The 18,272-nt window shown below is 41.5% G+C and overlaps 1 protein-coding gene and 1 non-coding gene across 8 annotated transcripts in view; both read right to left on the bottom strand.

The window, feature by feature from the left end:
- Positions 1–18,272, bottom strand: part of KDM4C (lysine demethylase 4C) — a 398,538-nt gene that overhangs the window by 363,787 nt on the left and 16,479 nt on the right. For 6 of the 7 annotated variants that reach the window (XR_006058671.2, XM_042243436.2, XM_004004373.6 and 3 more), the window contains one exon: positions 1,169–1,329. Coding sequence is in view for 6 of the 7 variants with exons in the window: in XM_042243436.2 (XP_042099370.1) it covers positions 1,169–1,312 (144 nt within the window). In the remaining variant the exon portion in view is untranslated. Of the gene's footprint in view, positions 1–1,168; positions 1,330–1,443 lie in introns of all 7 variants that reach the window. The other variant, XM_042243437.2, reaches the window with a different exon arrangement.
- Positions 16,611–16,682, bottom strand: TRNAS-GGA (transfer RNA serine (anticodon GGA)). Its single transcript has one exon. It is a non-coding gene; the product is annotated as a tRNA-Ser (tRNA).

Here is an 18,272-nt window from a genome sequence, read left to right as displayed (position 1 = left end):
ACTCCTTGCTTCTGCTCTACTCCCCCTCAAATTCATTCTTCAAGTAGACGCCACTGTGATCTTATCAAAATAATACTACAAAACAAAACAAATAAACAGGGAATTCCCTGGCAGTCCAATGGTTAGGACTCAGAACTTTAACTGCTAGGATCCTGGGTTCCATCCTTGGTCAGGGAATTAAGAGCCCACAAGCCACACAGAGCGGCCAGCAAACAAGCAGCCACCGGGTCCTCCTGCCTCTGCTTTAAGCCTGTTAACGCTCCCCACTGCACTTGGAATAGAATGACCCGTGCCTTCCTGTGACTGGACAAGCCGTAATAAAGCTCGGGTCAGCTTCCAGGGCTCTGGACTTCATATTCGTTCTAACCCCCAGCATCTGACATAGGGCCTGGCACAGAGTATGCATTCTCCACATGTGATGAACAAATAACTAAAAAGAAAACAGAAGAGGCAAATCTAAAGAGAAAGGAAGCAGATTAGTGATTGCCAAGAGGCAGGGGGTAGGGGATAGCAGAGAATGGAGAATGGCTGCTGAAGGGTACAGTTTATTTGGGGAGGAGTGGTTAAAATGTTCTGGAATTAGGTAGTGATGATAGTTGCACAACTCTGTGAATATATCCCCCCCCAAAAAAAACACCAACACTGAATTGCACACTTTAAATGGGTGAATTATATGGTATGTGAATTGTATGGTACATGAATCATGTCTAATTAATCTGTTACATTTTAAAACAGAAAGAATGAAGAAGGGAGGGAGGAAGAGAAAGCAGGGAGCAGCAGGGACAAAGAGGAAGAGAAGGGTAGAGGGAGCAGAGCAGTACTCAGGCTTCAGGTTAATACCTGCACTCTGTGAGCAACTAATGAACTCTATGAATATGCTCTCATTTCTGAAACCCTTACATGGGTCTCTCTGGTTTCTGGGAATCACTCTTGGTTCAGTATGGTTATTTTCTTAAAGCCCTAGAATGTAACCTAGTATAAATAGTTGAAAGAAAAATAAGATAATTATTTTTTGAAGAAATCAAATATTCCACATGGATTAATAAGAACAAAGATTTTGCAAATATCTTCCTTTGGAAAAAACAAGTTCCCACATCAAGAAGACTAAGAGTATAACTGAAAGGCCAAATGATCATTTTCTGGCTTAAAAACATCTGAAGATAATCACCTTTGCAAGACCCGCTCGATGGGCTCCTTTAGATTCCATGTATGCGAGGTATCTGTTGAACTCCCGGAATTCCTCCATGGTGGGTCTGAAGGTCATGATCTTACAGCTGGGGTTGAGCGGACTCTCCACCTCGGCCACCTCCATGATGGCTGAAGCAGTCTCTACAGAAAAGATGATGTGGGCATCAGTGCTGAGTTTCTGTGTGGTAAGGTCAGTGGTCATTCCTCCCAAATAGTGGGTAAGCTTCCCCAGCAAAAGCTCTTTTAGTTACTTACCATTCCTTTCTACCACCCTGTTAGCGAGACTCCCTCATCTCTCCCGGACTCCTGAAAAGAAAAACTGCCTCTAGTTACTCCTCCCAAGCTCCTACTGCTGGCATGAAATCGCTGACCTAATTACATTGGTCTCCTCCTCAGAGTCCTTCCTAGAAAGAATGAACTTTCTAACTTTGCAAGTTTCCGGAACCAGCTCTGAAACAGACGGTCATCTATGTACCTATGGAAAGGCCTGGTGCAGGCTGAGTGGTAAATGGATACTATTCCACATCCCCAGCACAGAGCCTACTCAGGCGTGCTTCTACTCACCATGACATGCTTTCCTGTAATAACTTACAAACCAGCCCCCATCTGCGAAACCACCAGACACCAGGCTAAAGTGCTGGAGGCACAGTATAGGAGGTTATACAGCACAAGAGTAAAGAAAGGCTGTCTTCCAAGCTGACTGTCTGGAGGCCGCAAACTTCAATACAAAACTATACACAGGAAGAGGTAACTGACTTCATCTGAGTTACTCAGCAATGACTTCCCTGGAAAGGGGCAGAATTGGGCCTTATGAGAAGGTGCAGAGAAGTTTGTCAGATGAGAGAAAGAATGTCTGAGGTGGTGGAAATATTTGAAGTCTGCAGGGATGGAGAAGGGAGGTTAGCTAGTCTAGAGCTCAGGAAGAAAAGATTCAGGAGATCAAAGTAGAAAAGTAAGTAGTAGTAACGCTGTGAAAACGCAGACTTAATCCTGCTGTCAAAGAACAGGGTGAGTCCTTCCACAAACATCTACTGAACACCTACTGTGTGCTGGGCAAGGGCACACCATGTGCCCACCACGTGCCGAGATGAGGAGCATGGGCACGCATGCCTCAGGAAGGAGTCCCGCACATCCCACCTATACACAGTGACAGCGCCTGGCATCTGACAGCTCAAACACCTAATCCTCTCAGAACAAAAGTTTCCTTTTCTCATTTTTTTTTTATAATAAATTCAATTTGCCTGACAAAAAGAGAAGGTGGGAAATGAGGGATGCAGTAGATAAAGGGGAAGCATGCAAGGGGATAAGAGGTGGTAACAGTTCAGGGCTCCATTATCATCATGCACTGAAGGTTTAAATCAGCCTCTATCTCACAAAGTGTATGTGACGGAAATGAGCTACTCCAGAATTAAACCCTGTCACCCTTCAGGAATTTATATTCTAAACTAGAAAATAATCTGCATGGAGATATATTAATACCTAACAGAAAATATCCTGTATTCTCCCTGCCCCAGGAAAGAGGCATGCAATTTAAAAGCCTTCCAGGCCACCTCACCTGGAGAAGGAAATGGCAACCACTCCAGTATTCTGGCCTGGAGAATCCCACGGACAGAGGAGCCTGGCAAGCTAAAGTCCATGCGGTCACAAAGTGCTGGACACAACTGAGTGACTTCACTTCACTTTCAAGCCACCTCACCAGCCCCATCCCTTCAGGTGCACAGGCCCAAATCCCTGGGCTGCAGGATCAAAGTCCCACCTCTACACAGGATACATAGAACCCTTTAGAAGCATCCAGATCAGGCCCTTTGCAAGAACTATCATGGCTGTGTCCACTGTCACAGCCTGCATTATACAGTGCATGCGTGCTAAGTCACTTCAGTCATATCTGACTCTTTGCAGCCTACATGGGCTACATGCAGTCCCATGTAGCCTGCCAGGCTCCTCTGCCCATGGGATTTTCCAGACACAGATAATGGAGTGGGTTGCCATGCCCTTCTCCAGGGGATCTTCTTGACCCAGGGATCAAACCTACCATCTCCTGCATAAGCAGGCGGGTTCCTTACCTGCTCAGTAGCCACTTGGGAAGACTCACATTTTACTGTATGCTTCAGTAAGACTCAGTGATTTGCGCTTAAACCTAGACAGCATATTGAAAGGCAGAGACATTACTTTGCCAACAAAGGTCCGTCTAGTCAAGGCTGTGGTTTTTCCAGTAGTCATGTATGGATGTGAGAGTTGGACTGTCAAGAAAGCTGAGTGCTGAAGAATTGATGCTTTTGAACTGTGGTGTTGGAGAAGACTCTTGAGAGTCCCTTGGACTGCAAGAAGATCCAACTAGTCCATTCTAAAGGAGATCAGCCCTGGTATTTCTTTGGAAGGAGTGATGCTAAAGCTGAAACTCCAGTACTTTGGCTAACTCATGCGAAGAGTTGACTCACTGGAAAAGACTCTGATGCTGGGAGGGATTGGGGGCAGGAGGAGAAGGGGACGACAGAGGATGAGATGGCTGGATGGCATCCCCGACTCGATGGACACTGAGTTTGAGTGAACTCTGGGAGTTGGTGATGGACAGAGAGGCCTGGCATGCTGCGATTCATGGGGTCACAAAGAGTCAAACACGACTGAGCAACTGAACTGAAACAAGTACAGCTCTCTATGCCCTTGCCCAAATTATCCCCTCCTGTTGGAGCAGTGTTTACCTATTTCCTCACCTGGCAAACTCCTGTCCACTGCTGAGATTCCCAACCCTCTGGGGCAGGCCTAGGTGAGCAACCCTGTGTGTCTGGACCTCCCTCTCTGCATTCCTCTTGTATCAGCTGCCTGTCCCAATGGCACCTGCAACCACACACTGAACTCCAAGCTCCTCAAGGGGAAGGCAGGTTCTCCATCTCTTTAAGCCCTGGCGTTTAGTCTGGTACCTGGCCTGGCTCGTGATATCTGCTGCAATAACTATTTGCTAGCTGAATGACGGAATAAATGTCAACATGTTACTAAAGGATTCACACTAAATGATACCAAATGTGCGAAAAAGGAAAGCACTGGTCCGTAATGTGGAAAAGTTACTTAGAAAACAGAAATCATTTAACTGGTAAAGAGTAATAGAATATAAAAATCTGAGCAGTGAGAAAGGAGAAGCCCCTAGAGCACCTCTGTAGAAACGTCTGGCACTTGGAAGGCAGCCTTACTTTCCCACAGATGAAGAACAAGCCCTGCCCCTTTCTCTAGGCAAAGAGCTTGAGAAACCGCTAAAGAAGAAACTGGAAATTCAACTGATCATTCAACTAGGTACTAAGTACCTGACTGGTGGGCAGACATTCAAGATAGAATGAAACAAAACACGTAACAGTAGTAGAGGGGAGAAACAGACGATAAATAAGTAATAGTGCTATGAAGAAGTAAACCAGGGCAGGGGCACAGAGTACAGAGAGGCGAGGTAGCTGCTTCACACGGGGTGGGCAAGGGAAGCCTTTCAGAGGCCTGAAGGAGGGAATAAACCATGAGATATCTGGAAGAAGAGCATTTAAGGCTGAGGCAAGTGTAAGAAGCCTCTTGGGCTCGTCAAAGAACAGCAAGAAGTAGCCTGGCGAGACTCCCCTGGTGACCCAACAGCTAAGACTCCACACTCCCAGTGGAGGGGGCCAGGGTTCAACCTCTGGTCAGGAAACCACATGCTGCAACTAAAGATCCTGCATGCCACAATTAAGACTCCTGTGCAGCCAAATGAATAAATATGTCTTAAAAAAAGAAGAAGTGAGTGTGGTAAGCAAGGAAGAAGATGGTAAGAGAGGTGGTGGGGGCAAGCGTGAGAGGGGAGAAAAGGAGTTTGGTGTTTACTAAGTGAGATGAAAAGTAATCTTGAGCTTCTTCCCCTTCTAGTACCTCATGTTGGGGATACTCTAACATGCTTTTCCCACCAAGACGACGACACTGCTTTCTAAGATAACTGCTCTGGAGGATGTTAAGCAGAGAGGTCAGTCTGGCTGCTGTATCAAAAAAGGACAAGGTTGGAAGCATGGAGGCAATTTACACGAACCCAGGCAAACTAAAACGGTGACTTGGACCAGGGGTGGGCAGTGAGGAGTGGTCAGATTGCAGAGCTGTTCTGAACAAAATTCGTGATGTAAGAAACAGAGGAGTCAAGATTTTTGACAGAATGACTCTGACAAGAAACTGAAGCGATGAGACTGTTAAGATGCGCAGCAAGTTTGTAACAATCAGAATCAAACCTCCGCCTTGACTTAGTCTGCTAATTGGTCTGTGAAATAAACTTTGCTTCCTTCTAATGTCACTACTCCTGATTACACGAAACTAGTTCTACCTCTAAATCACGTACATATACAGAAGACCCAGTCAGCCTACATTTAGACCTCTTCAGTCTATAGAGTTAATATACGATGTGACAAACTTTAAAACATTAAAGCATTTTAAGATTTAATGTTAATCTCACCACCCAAATTTTTACTAATATGACAGTTAAAGTCTGCTAAGTTTCATTTCTTTGATTGCTAGTGATATTGATCATTTTTGGACATGTATAACCATTTTCAGTTGATTCTGGGATTGCCTACATACATTCATTAAGCTTAAAAGTTAGTTTATAAATATTCTGTTCCTTGAGTTTTTTCTAATCCATCTTTATAATTATTAAACTTGTTACTAGAACTAAATCATGTTATTATTAATCAATGTTATTTATCAAATCATGATATTATTGATCAAATAATCCCCTCGTCTCTTTTACCTTTATTTCTCTGAGCCAAGCAGAAAAGGTTTAAAATGCTCTTGCAATAATGCTTCCTAGTTGGAGAATGACTTATATTTTACAAAAACATCTCTATGATTTTCTGCTGAAGGTGACGCAATAGTCATTTTTTTAATGCTACATCTCTATAGAGACTGAGTCCCCAAAGTGAGTGACTACAGTACCTGTGATAACTTTGCTATTTTGCTTCTACAAAGCTGGTCTTCAATGTTTTTAAGACCAATCAAACCAAATAATCATATTTATAGTAAGTACCCTAAGAACTTTTTTAAAGAAATAAAGATCCTTCTCATCAAGTAAAAAACAACTCTAACACTAATTCCTACTTGGATAATTGGCCCAAGCCTCTTTCCTGAAAAATTTTACCTTAACATCCACTATCCTTATTCTCATACTATATCTCTATTTGTTAATAAAAAAAGAAACTAAAGCTGATGTTTTCCTGCTAAATGTCAATCTGTAGCCCATATTGCTTTTGATATACACACCTGTATTTCTGACTTGTGTCCTACTGTTGAAACAATTACTATGAAAAGAGTAAAAACCGATGGCTCTCACCACAAGTACTAGTTTCTTAGACAATGCCTGCCACAGAACTGGTCTACAATGAAGAGAACACTTGAGGATCTACTATAAAGCACCACCCCCTGGGAGACACAGCACTCACTAGTTAAGCAGATAATGCCTTAGGCTAGAAAGAAAAGGAACCAAGAGACAACTACCAGCTGTGTTAGTGTCTGGAGAGACCTCTATTCCAGCCTCCCCTTGGTTCCTTACGAGGACCTGCCCAAACCCTGGAGGCCATACTTACCAGTCCTCCCATCTCCTTTCCTACAGTGAGATTTTAAAAAGAAACTGAGCAGCCAAGGCCTGGACAGGGCAGGTTCTACCTCTCTGCTCTACTCCAGCCCCTGTGAGCCAGGTTGGAGAAAGGCAGGGCACAGGCGCCACCTGAGACAGCTGGAAGTCTGGCCTTTCAGTCCCACCGTTCAGTCCCACCATGGCAGCTCACCAACTTGACCCCACAGGGAGCCATGTAAGCTTCTGTTTGCAGACAACCTTGGTCAGACACTGTTATGGGTTGAACTGTATCCCCCAAAAGACAAGTGGAAAACTAACCCCCAATACCTGTGAATGCAACCTTATTTGGAAACTGGGTCTTCTATACATATAATCAAGTTAAGATAAGGTCATATTCTATTAGGGGGGACCCAAGTCCAATATGATTGGTATCTCCTTACAAAAGGGGAGGAGACAGGCCCAGAGCGAAGAACACCACGTAAAGACGAAGACCGATGGAGTCATGCAGCTGCAATCAAGAGATGCCAGCAAGCACAACATGAAATGAGAAAGATTCTTCCCAGATCCTTTAAAGAATGTGTGGCTCTTCTCACCTTGATTTTGGCCCTCTAGCCTCCAGAATTGTGAGTGAATAAATCTTATTTTGAGCCACGTAAGTTTGTGGTCATTTGTTACTGCAGCCCCAGCTGATCAATGCTAAATATTACCATTCTCCACTAAAAGGAACCAAGACTTCTTGAATAAAAGTCTGATTCCAAGACAAGTGGGAAAAAACTACAAGGTAGGCTTGGAATCGGAGAAGGCGATGGCACCTCACTCCAGTACTCTTGCCTGGAAACTCCCATGGACAAGGAGCCTGGTGGGCTGCAGTCCATGGGGTCGTGAAGAGTTGGACATGACTGAGCAACTTCACTTTCACTTTTCACTTTCATGCACTGGAGAAGGAAATGGCAACCCACTCCAGTGTTCTTGCCTGGAGAATCCCAGGGACGGGGGAGCCTGGTGGACTGCCGTCTATGGGGTCACACAGAGTCGGACACGACTGAAGTGACTTAGCAGCAGTAGCAGGCTTGGAATATCTTCCTTGCTAGAAAGTAAGGAAATACTCAAAAAATGAGGGGAACATGTCAAAAGGACAGAAAAGCCAACTTGAAGGGGCTTCCACTGACTAAATCTGGAGGCAAGTGTGCCATCAAAATAAACAACAATAATGGACCATAATCAACCCTTACAGGATGAGATGGTTAGACAGCATCACTGACTCAATGGACATGAATTTGAACAAACTCTGGAACAAAGTGGACAGTGAAGGACAGGGAAGCCTGGCATGCTGGAGTCCATGGGGTTGCAAAGAGTCAGACACCCTTAGCGACTGAGCAACAATAACATAAATGGCCAAATAAAGAAATCATGAGTCTATAGTGAAATGAATAAACTATAAAATATTTGTAAATGTGTAAGTCTATAATCCTCCTTTACTAAAAGAAAAAATCAATCACCACTGGAATACTCAACGTAATACTCCAAAGGTTTAAAATAAAAGGAAGAATCAAGTCCTTGTCTTTCCTGAACAAATGATATTTTTGGTGAGGAGGAGAATCTGTGACCTCAAAATGTATCTCTTTGGTACATGAATTATTTTGAGCTGAAGGCAAGCCAAGACCCAGCAGACTCAAGAAAAACTTCCACCTCTCCCTTACCTACCTGAGGAATTTAGGTAGGGAGCCTGGAAAGAGAACTATTACCAGAAAGAAAACTTTTCTTATCTGAAAAACCTACCCGTACAACTGGGCAAGCATCTGCTTATCAAACATCTGTTCTTCTTCTCATCTGGTGATTTACCCTCCTCCCCTTTGAAGCGTCAGGCCCCAATTCTATCCCTTAGCTCAAGCTTCATTTAAGCCTCAACTGCCCAAATTGCCCTGGATCTCATATCTTTGGGGTTCCTGTACCTACAAAATTAATTTTTTTCAAAATTGCTTTTCTCTCATTAATCTGTCTTATGTCAATTAATTATTACAACAAAGAATCCAGATGGGAAGAAGGGAAACTTCTTCTGCCCCTACATAAGGTAGGGAAAGAATTGATGGTAGAAAGTTCTTTATAGAAACATTTCAACAAATAAAAGTAGAAAAAAAAACAACAGAATTCTATGATCACCATTTGCCTTTTTTTTTATTCCTAATAAAGAATCTGAGGAAACATCATCAACAGACGTTAAAATCAAGAGGTGACAATAGGAAGCTTTATAATGAAGGAATCAGCCTAACAATCAGTGGACTAAGTAGACATGATATGAAGCAATGGAAAACACAACATTACCTAGTAATCATACTTCCCTAGAAAATAAATCTGAACCTAAACTGAGCTATTAACTCTAACTACCAGTGGTCAGGAAATACAGGGGCTAGTGGAACAAACTAAACACCACCGTAAGAAAGCAATATGTCAAACACTGAATGTGGGATAGTCTATATTCCAAAAGCTAATGTGGGAGGAGGGGTGGTGGCAGGGGTGGGAACAGGGGACTGTTACAGCATTAAAAAGACATGATGGATATGAATTTAAACTATATGCATCTAAGGACTTCCCGGTGGTCTAGTGGCTAAGACACCATGTTCCCAATGCAGGTGGCCCGGACTTGATCCCTTGTCAGGAAACTAGATCCCACATGCTGCAACTATGAGTTCACATGCCACAACTGAAGATCTTGCAAGTCGCAACTAAGATTCGGCACACCCTAACAAAATTTAAAAAAAAAAAAACTATATGCAATTACTACTTACGATAGTCAGGATGTGGAAGCAACCTAAATGTCCATCAACAGAGGAATGGACCTAGAGATTCTCACACTGAGTAAAGCAAAAAGACAGAGAAACACAAATATCACATAATATCACTTATATGTGGAATCTTTAAAAAGGCTAAAATTAACTTATTTTGGTTTAAACCAAATAGTTACAGATGTAGAAAACAAACTTATGGTTACAGGGGTAGGGATAAATTGGAAGATTGGGATTGACACATATACACTATACTACTATGTATAAAACAGATAACTAACAAGGACCTACTGCACAGCACAGGGAACTCTGCTCAATACTCTGTAATGACCTATATGGGAAAAGAATCTAAAAAAGAGTGGATATATGTATGTGTATATCAGATTCACTTTGCTGTATACCTGAAATTAATACAACACTGTAAATCAATTAAACTCCAATAAAAATTAGAACAAAAACCATTAATTAACCTAACAATTTTTTTAAAAACCTGTATGTATCAACTATACTGGTCACCAGATAGTCACATAGAAAAGCAATAGAATGATGGAATAAAGGGGAAAAAAATAGGATTAAAAGAGAAATAGCACAACTGGAAAAAAAACGGTCTTTTGTACGTTTACCGAATGCACACATTCTGTTCTGTTATAAACCAGAAAATATCTTAGAAAATTCCTCTTTTAAAAGGCATAATTAGAAAACAGCACTTTTTTTAGATTCAGTACTTATACTTTTTCTTACTGTCCTGTATCTTTCAACTTATACAGTGTTCGATGACTGAGTATGAGTCCCTTTATCACCCACCAATCAGATTCCAATAAGTAGGCAATTATTAGAAAATGGATGGGAGAGGGGAGGCAAACTTCCATTCAGTTACAGGTTGTGCAACACAGTAACAACCTAATTGTTAGAAACCCTATTATCCTTTTCCCTTGGGATAAAGTTTCCATTCATGCTAACAATACAATGACCAAGAACCATGCTGATTAATTTCAGTTCAGTTCAGTCGCTCAGTCATGTCCAACTCTTTGCAACCCCATGAACTGCAGCACGCCAGGCCTCCCTGTCCACCACCAACTCCCAGAGTTCACTCAGACTCATGTCCATCGAGTCAGTGATGCCATCTAGCCATCTTCATCCTCTGTTGTCCCTTCTCCTCCTGCCCCCAATCCCTCCCAGCATCAGAGTCTTTTCCAGTGAGTCAACTCTTCTCTTGAGTTGGCCAAAGTACTGCAGTTTCAGCTTTAGCATCATTCCTTCCAAAGAACACTCAGGACTGATCTCCTTTAGAAGGGACTAGTTGGATCTCCTTGCATTCCATGAGACTCTCAAGAATCTTCTCCATCACCACAGTTCAAAAGCATCAATTCTTCAGCACTCAGCTTTCTTCACAGTCCAACTCTCACATCCATACACGACCACTGGAAAAACCATATCCTTGACTAGACAGACCTTTGTTGGCAAAGTAATATCTCTGCTTTTTAATATGCTATCTAGGTTGGTCATAATTTTCCTTCCAAGGAGTAAGCGTCTTTTAATTTCATGGCTGCAAATTTGGCCATGTCCAAATCCTTAGGTGGAAGCACGCAGACTAAACAAAAGTTCACTATAACAAGGGACAGTTTCTCTGCCTTCTAACAATTCAGCTAAACAGACATCACAGTGGTAATCTCAACCAAAGAAAATGGCATCTTATAAAAATTACCGTAACAATGGGAGTTGATCTAAATCATTTTGTATGTTTCTTTCAAATTGTGACTGTCTTCACTTAAAAGGCCGGGCTTCCCTGGTGGCTCAGATGGTAAAGCACCTGCCTGCAATGTGGGAGACCTGGGTTCAATCCCTGGGTTGGGAAGATCCCCTGGAGAAGAAAATGGCAACCCACTCCAGTACTCTTGCCTGGAAAATTCCATGGACAGAGGAGCCTTGTAGGCTACAGTCCATGGGGTCACAAAGAGTCGGACACGACTGAGCGACTTCACTTCACTTCACTTAAAAGGCAACTAAGAAGCAAGGCCAGACCTTAGAGCCAAACCAGCCAGATTCTAATTCCTTGCACACACCTCCTCCACTTAACAGCTGCATTAAGAAAATTACTTAAAAACTAGGCCTGCTTCCCCATCATTCAAATGAGAAAACACTACCTCCCCTATAGCACTGTAAATGGGGATTCAAAGTTACAAAAAACAATGCCATACTGCCAGGCTACCGTAGGCAGAGATGTTGGCTTCAAAAAAACAAAAACAAACCAAAAACCAACCTATTCAATCTCTTCTATTAGCTTCTTCACCACTGCCCACAGCCATGCTCAGATCTCTTCCATATAATTTTTAAAGGCTCCCTGTTCACCATGGCCCCCTACACAGATCTCAGCTACAACCTTCAGCATTCTTTCCCAACCCTCACAGATTAAACCCAGCAGAAAATAGCCTACACTCATTTTGTCTGATTCATCTATTCAATCTTCAGTCCCACTGCGATGTGACATCTTCATCCACTAGTACATTGAAATCATTCTGGAAAGTGACGAGTGACTTTACAATTGCCATTTCCAATATGTTGTTTTTAGTCCTCTTAGCAGCCTCTCTGCAGTCTTTAAAACTGGACAAATCCTCTCCCGCCACAGCTTCTGCGTATGGTGCAACATATACCAACCCCTTTTCACTCTTTTATGGTCACTCCACTTTCTGGAACTCCTTTCTATGTTCGTCTTCGGCCAACTCCTCATAACTGATAGACTGCAAGGTTCCTTCTGTGGTTGTCTTCCCTCTCCACCAGACACAGACACTATGGATGAGTGCATGCACACGGCCTCAGCTGTCCATACCAATGCCTCAGAAATACACAGCAAGAACCTCTCTTACTGAGCAGAATCCAAGCTCAGTAAATCAAAGTGGCTCCTGGGCATAGCCATTCAGAGATGATTCTCACACTCAACAGAGACACAAAACTGAATCTAAAACTTAACAGAGATTAAAAAAAATTTTTTCCTCCGAAACTTGCTCCTCTATCCCATAGTCTTCATCGTTCATTCAATCCACCTATAGTTTTTGGTCACCAACAGTGACCAAAAGAGCTTATACGTAAAACAGAATACAAGTGGTTAAAATACCACAGGCTGGGTACTGCAATAAAAGGGACACACAGAGCATCAGGAGAGCCTTTAGTACAAGAACAGGTGGATCCAACCTTTATCAGGCTAAAGAGTAGAGAGGGAAGGGAAAAGGGAGAGCATCTCCTACACAAGCCCTACCCTCCACTGCAATGACATCAGAATCCAAGGAGCCATCCTGAGCCCTCCCTCATTCTCCACTTCTATGTGGATGCCAACTGTTGCCTTTTGGACTTCTTAAACCATCTGATCTTTCATGTCAGTTCTCTAATCTCCATTCCCAGTGTTAGTATCCTAAGTCAAATTTTGGTCCCTTTTTTCCTAAACTACTCCAAGAGTCTCTGCTGAGTTACCCCTCAGTTCTCCTCTATACACTACAAAAATACAGGACAAACTTGCTAAGAATGAAACTGATCACGCCATCCTTATTTTAAACACTTTAATAGCTCAGAACCATTTCAGCATGAAAACTACTTCCAATGATCCAGCTACTGCGTTCTCCCACAGCCTCAAAGAGCCATTTCGCCTACTTGAACCCTTTGCTTCATTCTAAAGTTCCCATAGGTGCCAGGCCGTTTCCCTCCTCTGCTGCACTATACACAGAAAAGCGTCTCCTAGATGACATGACTGAGGACTTCCTGTGAGCTAGACATCTGCAAAGTGTATTAATGCGCACTCTCCTATTTCAACCCCAAAGTTAACCCCATTGAGTGATCACAACTATCTCTATTTCACCAATGATGGAAATTAAAATGCTTGCCCAAAGTCCCATAGTTAAGAGCCAAGGATGTGATCTGAGCCTTATCTAAAATTCTATTATCACATTCACAACTACTATGCTATTTCCTCTGCCTCTCCTTGGTTGGCTTTCTGATTATAACCTATCTTCCAAAGTTTATGTCAAATGCAGACTTGCATGATGAAGTCTTTTCTGACAACATTCCCCACCAACTACCAATGACATTTTTTTTAATGCTCTCCTGATTCCCACTCCAAATCTATACTCAACCCTCATTCGTCCTGCATTCTGCATTTGCAAATTCACCTATTTGCTAAAATTTTAACCTTCAAATCAATGATTGTGGCACTCCTATGGCCATTTGCAGACATGAACTAAGTGGTGAAATACATGAGTCACCCAAATGTGAATGTGCTCTCCCAGCTGCGGTCAAATGGGGCAATGCTTTGCCTTCTTGTTTCAGTTCCCATATTGTAAACAATTCTTTTTGCAGCCTATTTATGGCCAGTGTTTTTTATATTTTTGTGCTTCTTACTGGTGATCTAGCTACTTAAAATAGTCCCCAAGCACAATTTTCTAAGCCCAAGAAAGTTAGGATGTGCCTTATGATGAAAATACGTATTACATGGCTTCATTCTGCCATCAGTTACACTGTTGGCATGAGTTCATTGTTAATGAATGAATACTTATATATCAAATAAGGTGTCTTTAAACAAATCACACACAACACAAGGTGATAAACTGACTAACTGACAAGCACTGAGATTAGAGACACAGAATTCTTACATTTCCCCTAGGAGTAACAGTTTAGAATTCACTAATTCTGTATTCACAGTGACTTTTAACATATCTACCACAAACAATGAGAACTGTCTGTACCTAACCCCTTTTAATTAGATCATTCAGAAAAAGCCCTTATCTACCACCAGCCCATGGAAACCATCCTCCTCCTTTCCCCTCAAGAATTTTTCCCACCTATAAGTGAGCCAGGCAGCCAATCCTGCAGACTACAACTGACCCTAACTAGCTCAACCACGCCCCCAGAACTCAGAACTGGGAGACAGAGGAAGCCATGAGGGGCTGTGGCAGCCACTGTCCTCCCTTGGCATTAACAGAGAACGACAGAAAGAAGAGGAGTAGAGAGCAGAGGAGGAAGGTGGGGGGAAGCAGAGAGAGAGATGGACTGATTTGAGGTGGGGATAAAAGAAAGGGAAGAAATTAAGCCTGATCACCGAGGCAAAATATGTCATAAGGGAAATGCCTGAAGAGTCTCCATCTTCAAGAGACGACACTGCAATAGGTACCCCAGATATGATTTAAATTATTTCAGTATTAAGACACTTGAATTCAGAACTGAGCAGCAAAGGGAAATAGATGGAAACCCACAAGGTATCCTTCTCTCTGGATCAGATCTAGCACAGGTAGTCTGGGTCTAACAGCTCTGCCATGACTCCTCACCCCTGGACCACAACTTGAATGGTGGGTCCACCAGACAAACAGATGCAGCAGCAACTTCCTGCCTCTCAGACCTCAGCCCAGATGCTGTGATCCTGTACCGGTTCTTCAGTTTTCTGTTTGTGGCAAAAATGGCAGTTCCTAAGATGACCCCACTAACAAGGGTGTTTTGTGAGACATCCCAGAAGATTAAGTCCCTGGGGTTCCAGCCAATAACCTGTTCTCCAACCTTTAACAACTCCAGTATCAAATTTCTTTCTGCTTAAGTTAACCAAGAACATGTCCACTGTAATAGAATCATGACCGATAAAATCATCAAATATAACCTAAAAATGGTAACTGGGAAAGAAACATGGAATAAAAATATCAGATATAAATCAAATGAAGGTTTTATGCATACCTATTTGCCTTTTGCCAGTAATCCTATGTAATAATCAGTTCTGTATCTTAAAGAAATTAACTCAAATTACTCAAAATTCATTTTGCAGTGTTGAGTAAAATTACTGAGCCATTTAACAAACTAGCCAGCCACTACAGCTACTCACTCTTACTGGTCTTCCACAGTAGAAACTCTCAATAGCCTTTGGCTTAACCAATTCACCAAATATTATGCAGTGTCTGCAAAACACACCACTGCTGCCCACAACAACATAGGCAAGACTTGTAGACTATATCTATTCTAAATATCAACTAAAAGGCATACTTAGCAATCAACAAACAGTGCTTATTCCCAACCCAGTTTATGTAAACTGTGCCATTGTGTGATGTGATTAAATATTATTTTAATAGATATACAAAAATGATATTGTTTCTACAAAATTTAAGTTGAATATTTTGGAAAGAACCAGTATAGAGATAATTTTTAAAAACAAACAAACAAACAAAGGAATGTCAAAAGAAAAGTGAGAAATGTTAACAGTAAAAGGTTAGAAGGTAAAGGAATTTGTAAAATCTAAACAGATTGTAGCTTATATTATTTCAAGTGTCTTAACTTTCACTTGTTAAAAAAAAAGACACTGAAAGTGGTACAAGCCGTGTTGGGAGTGTACAGTTTATGCAAATGAGCAAATGCAGGACTCCAACCTTGGCCACCTCATGCGAAGAGTTGACTCATTGGAAAAGACTGATGCTGGGAGGGATTGGGGGCAGGAGGAGAAGGGGAACTACAGAGGATGAGATGGCTGGATGGCATCACCGACTCAATGGACATGAGTTTGATTGAATTCCAGGAGCTGGTAATGGACAGGGAGGCCTGGCATGCTGCAATTCATGGGGTCGAAAAGAGTCGGACACGACTGAGTGACTGAACTGAACCTTTACTCAAAGAAAAGGATTTACCCTACAACAAAAGATAAGCAAATGAATGTATATTTATGCTTTAAGTAGAAATAAAATAATAGCCGTATCTTTATTCCTGATTTACATCCTTAACTAAAATAAAAACAATAACTTGTTGGGGGTGGGGGGTGGGAATCACTCTGCGCCTTTATAATACAGACATAAAAATCAAGCAAGGTCAAAACCTGTCAAAGCCTCTCCTTATGGCTAAACAGCTCTTTCCCTTGTCCCTTCCATAGTGCCAAGCCCTTCAACCCTGACTTAGGAAAAAGTCCTATCAATGAGAAAACTTAATTTGAATTAAAGTGTAGTTGCTCAGTCGTGTCCAACTCTTTGCGACCCCATGGACTGTAGCCTACGAGGCTCCTCCCTCCATGGGATTCTCCAGGCAAGAGTACTGGAGTGGGTTGCCATTTCTTTCTCCAGGGGATCTTCCCAACCCAGGGATCGAACCCAGGTCTCCTGCATTCCAGGCAGACACTTTAACCTCTGAGCCACCAGGGAAGTCCAAAAAAGAAAAACACAAAGCTCTGTGGATTTATTCTCATATTTATTCTCTCAACACAATTTCTTTAACTTCTGCTTTAGAGGTAATTCCAAATTTACAGGAAAGGGTGGGGGATGTGGAAGCCCTGTATACACTTAAGTCAGATTCATCAAATCAGTATTTTACCCTGTTTGCTTTATAAATTTATGTTCTCTTTCTCTCCACACACTCACAAATATATGTATTTTTTCTGAGTTATTTGAAAGTAATCTACATAAATCATGACCCTTTACACCTTAAAACTTCAGTGTGCGTTTCCTAAGAATCGAAGTCTTCTCTTACACATAGATACAACAGTTCTCAACTCCAGTAAGTTTAACAAAGATATAATATTTACATCTAATTTCTGTGTTCCAATTTTGTCAAGTGACCAAAAAACATCCCTTATAGCATTTTTCCCCTCCAGTAGGGAACTCAGTCTAGGATTAGGTATTGCGTGTAGCTGTCATGTCTCCTCAGTATCCCTAAAACTGGAATACTTCCAGAGTCTGTCTTTGTCTTCAATGACATTGTCATTTTTGAAGAGTACAGTCACTTCATTTTATATTTAAACACTTGAATATGTTTTAAATACATTTCTCATTTTAGTTTATTTTTTCTTTTGTTGCTGGTAAATAAAAATGCCATTAACTTTCTTTTAATTTACTTTTAATTGAAGGATAATTGCTTTACAGTACTGTATTGGTTTCTGCCAAATATCAACATGAATCAGCCATAGATATACAATGGTCCCTCTCTCTTGAACCTCCCTCTAACCTCTCTTCCCATCCCACCCCTCTAGGTTGTTACCACAGCCCCAGTTTGTGTTAACTTTTTAATGATTTCATATATGACTACCTTGCCAATAATCTCATTTCTGAAAATGCGCCTATAGATTACGATTCTATATAGATCATGTGAAAATTATCTGAGAATAGTATTTTTTTCCTTGTTTCCTTCACAATACTTATTCCTTTTATTTCTCTTTCTCACCTTCCTGACCTAAGACACCCTAGAGCTAAAGAGGAGTGGCAGTGAAATGTCTTATTATAAAGGGAATGCTTCTAACCATTCCTCTTCAGAATGTTTACTATGTATAGGTACCTTTTAATGGGTTAGAAAAGTTCTGTTCTATTGCTTTCTCTAGTTTTTTTTTAAATTTTATCTGGGCGGGGCTCATTTGCTTTTAAAAGAATTCTATCAAATACTTTTTCAACATCTATTACGATGGGTTTTCTCCTTTATTTACAATTGAGATTAATATTTTAATGTTGAGCCAACCTGTATTTCTGGAATGCACCTGATCTAATGATGAAGTATTGTCAGAATGCACACTGTGGAATTATTTATGTTAATAATATATTTAATATTATCTATTTTCATAAGTGAGGCTAGTAATGAAGCTGGTAGGAAGACCTGTTAGCCTGAAAAAATGAGTTGGGATATGTTCCTGAAAGAGGGAAACTATGAGTTTCTAAGGGCTGAAATTAAGTATTATTTAAATGTTTTGTAGAACTAGCTTGAAAAGCTATCTGAACCTGATATTTCTTTGTGGTGAGACATATAAC

The sequence above is a fragment of the Ovis aries genome, chromosome 2, assembly GCF_016772045.2.
Source record: "Ovis aries strain OAR_USU_Benz2616 breed Rambouillet chromosome 2, ARS-UI_Ramb_v3.0, whole genome shotgun sequence".
Lineage (NCBI taxonomy): Eukaryota > Metazoa > Chordata > Mammalia > Artiodactyla > Bovidae > Ovis > Ovis aries.
This window is presented reverse-complemented; position numbering and strand designations above follow the sequence as displayed.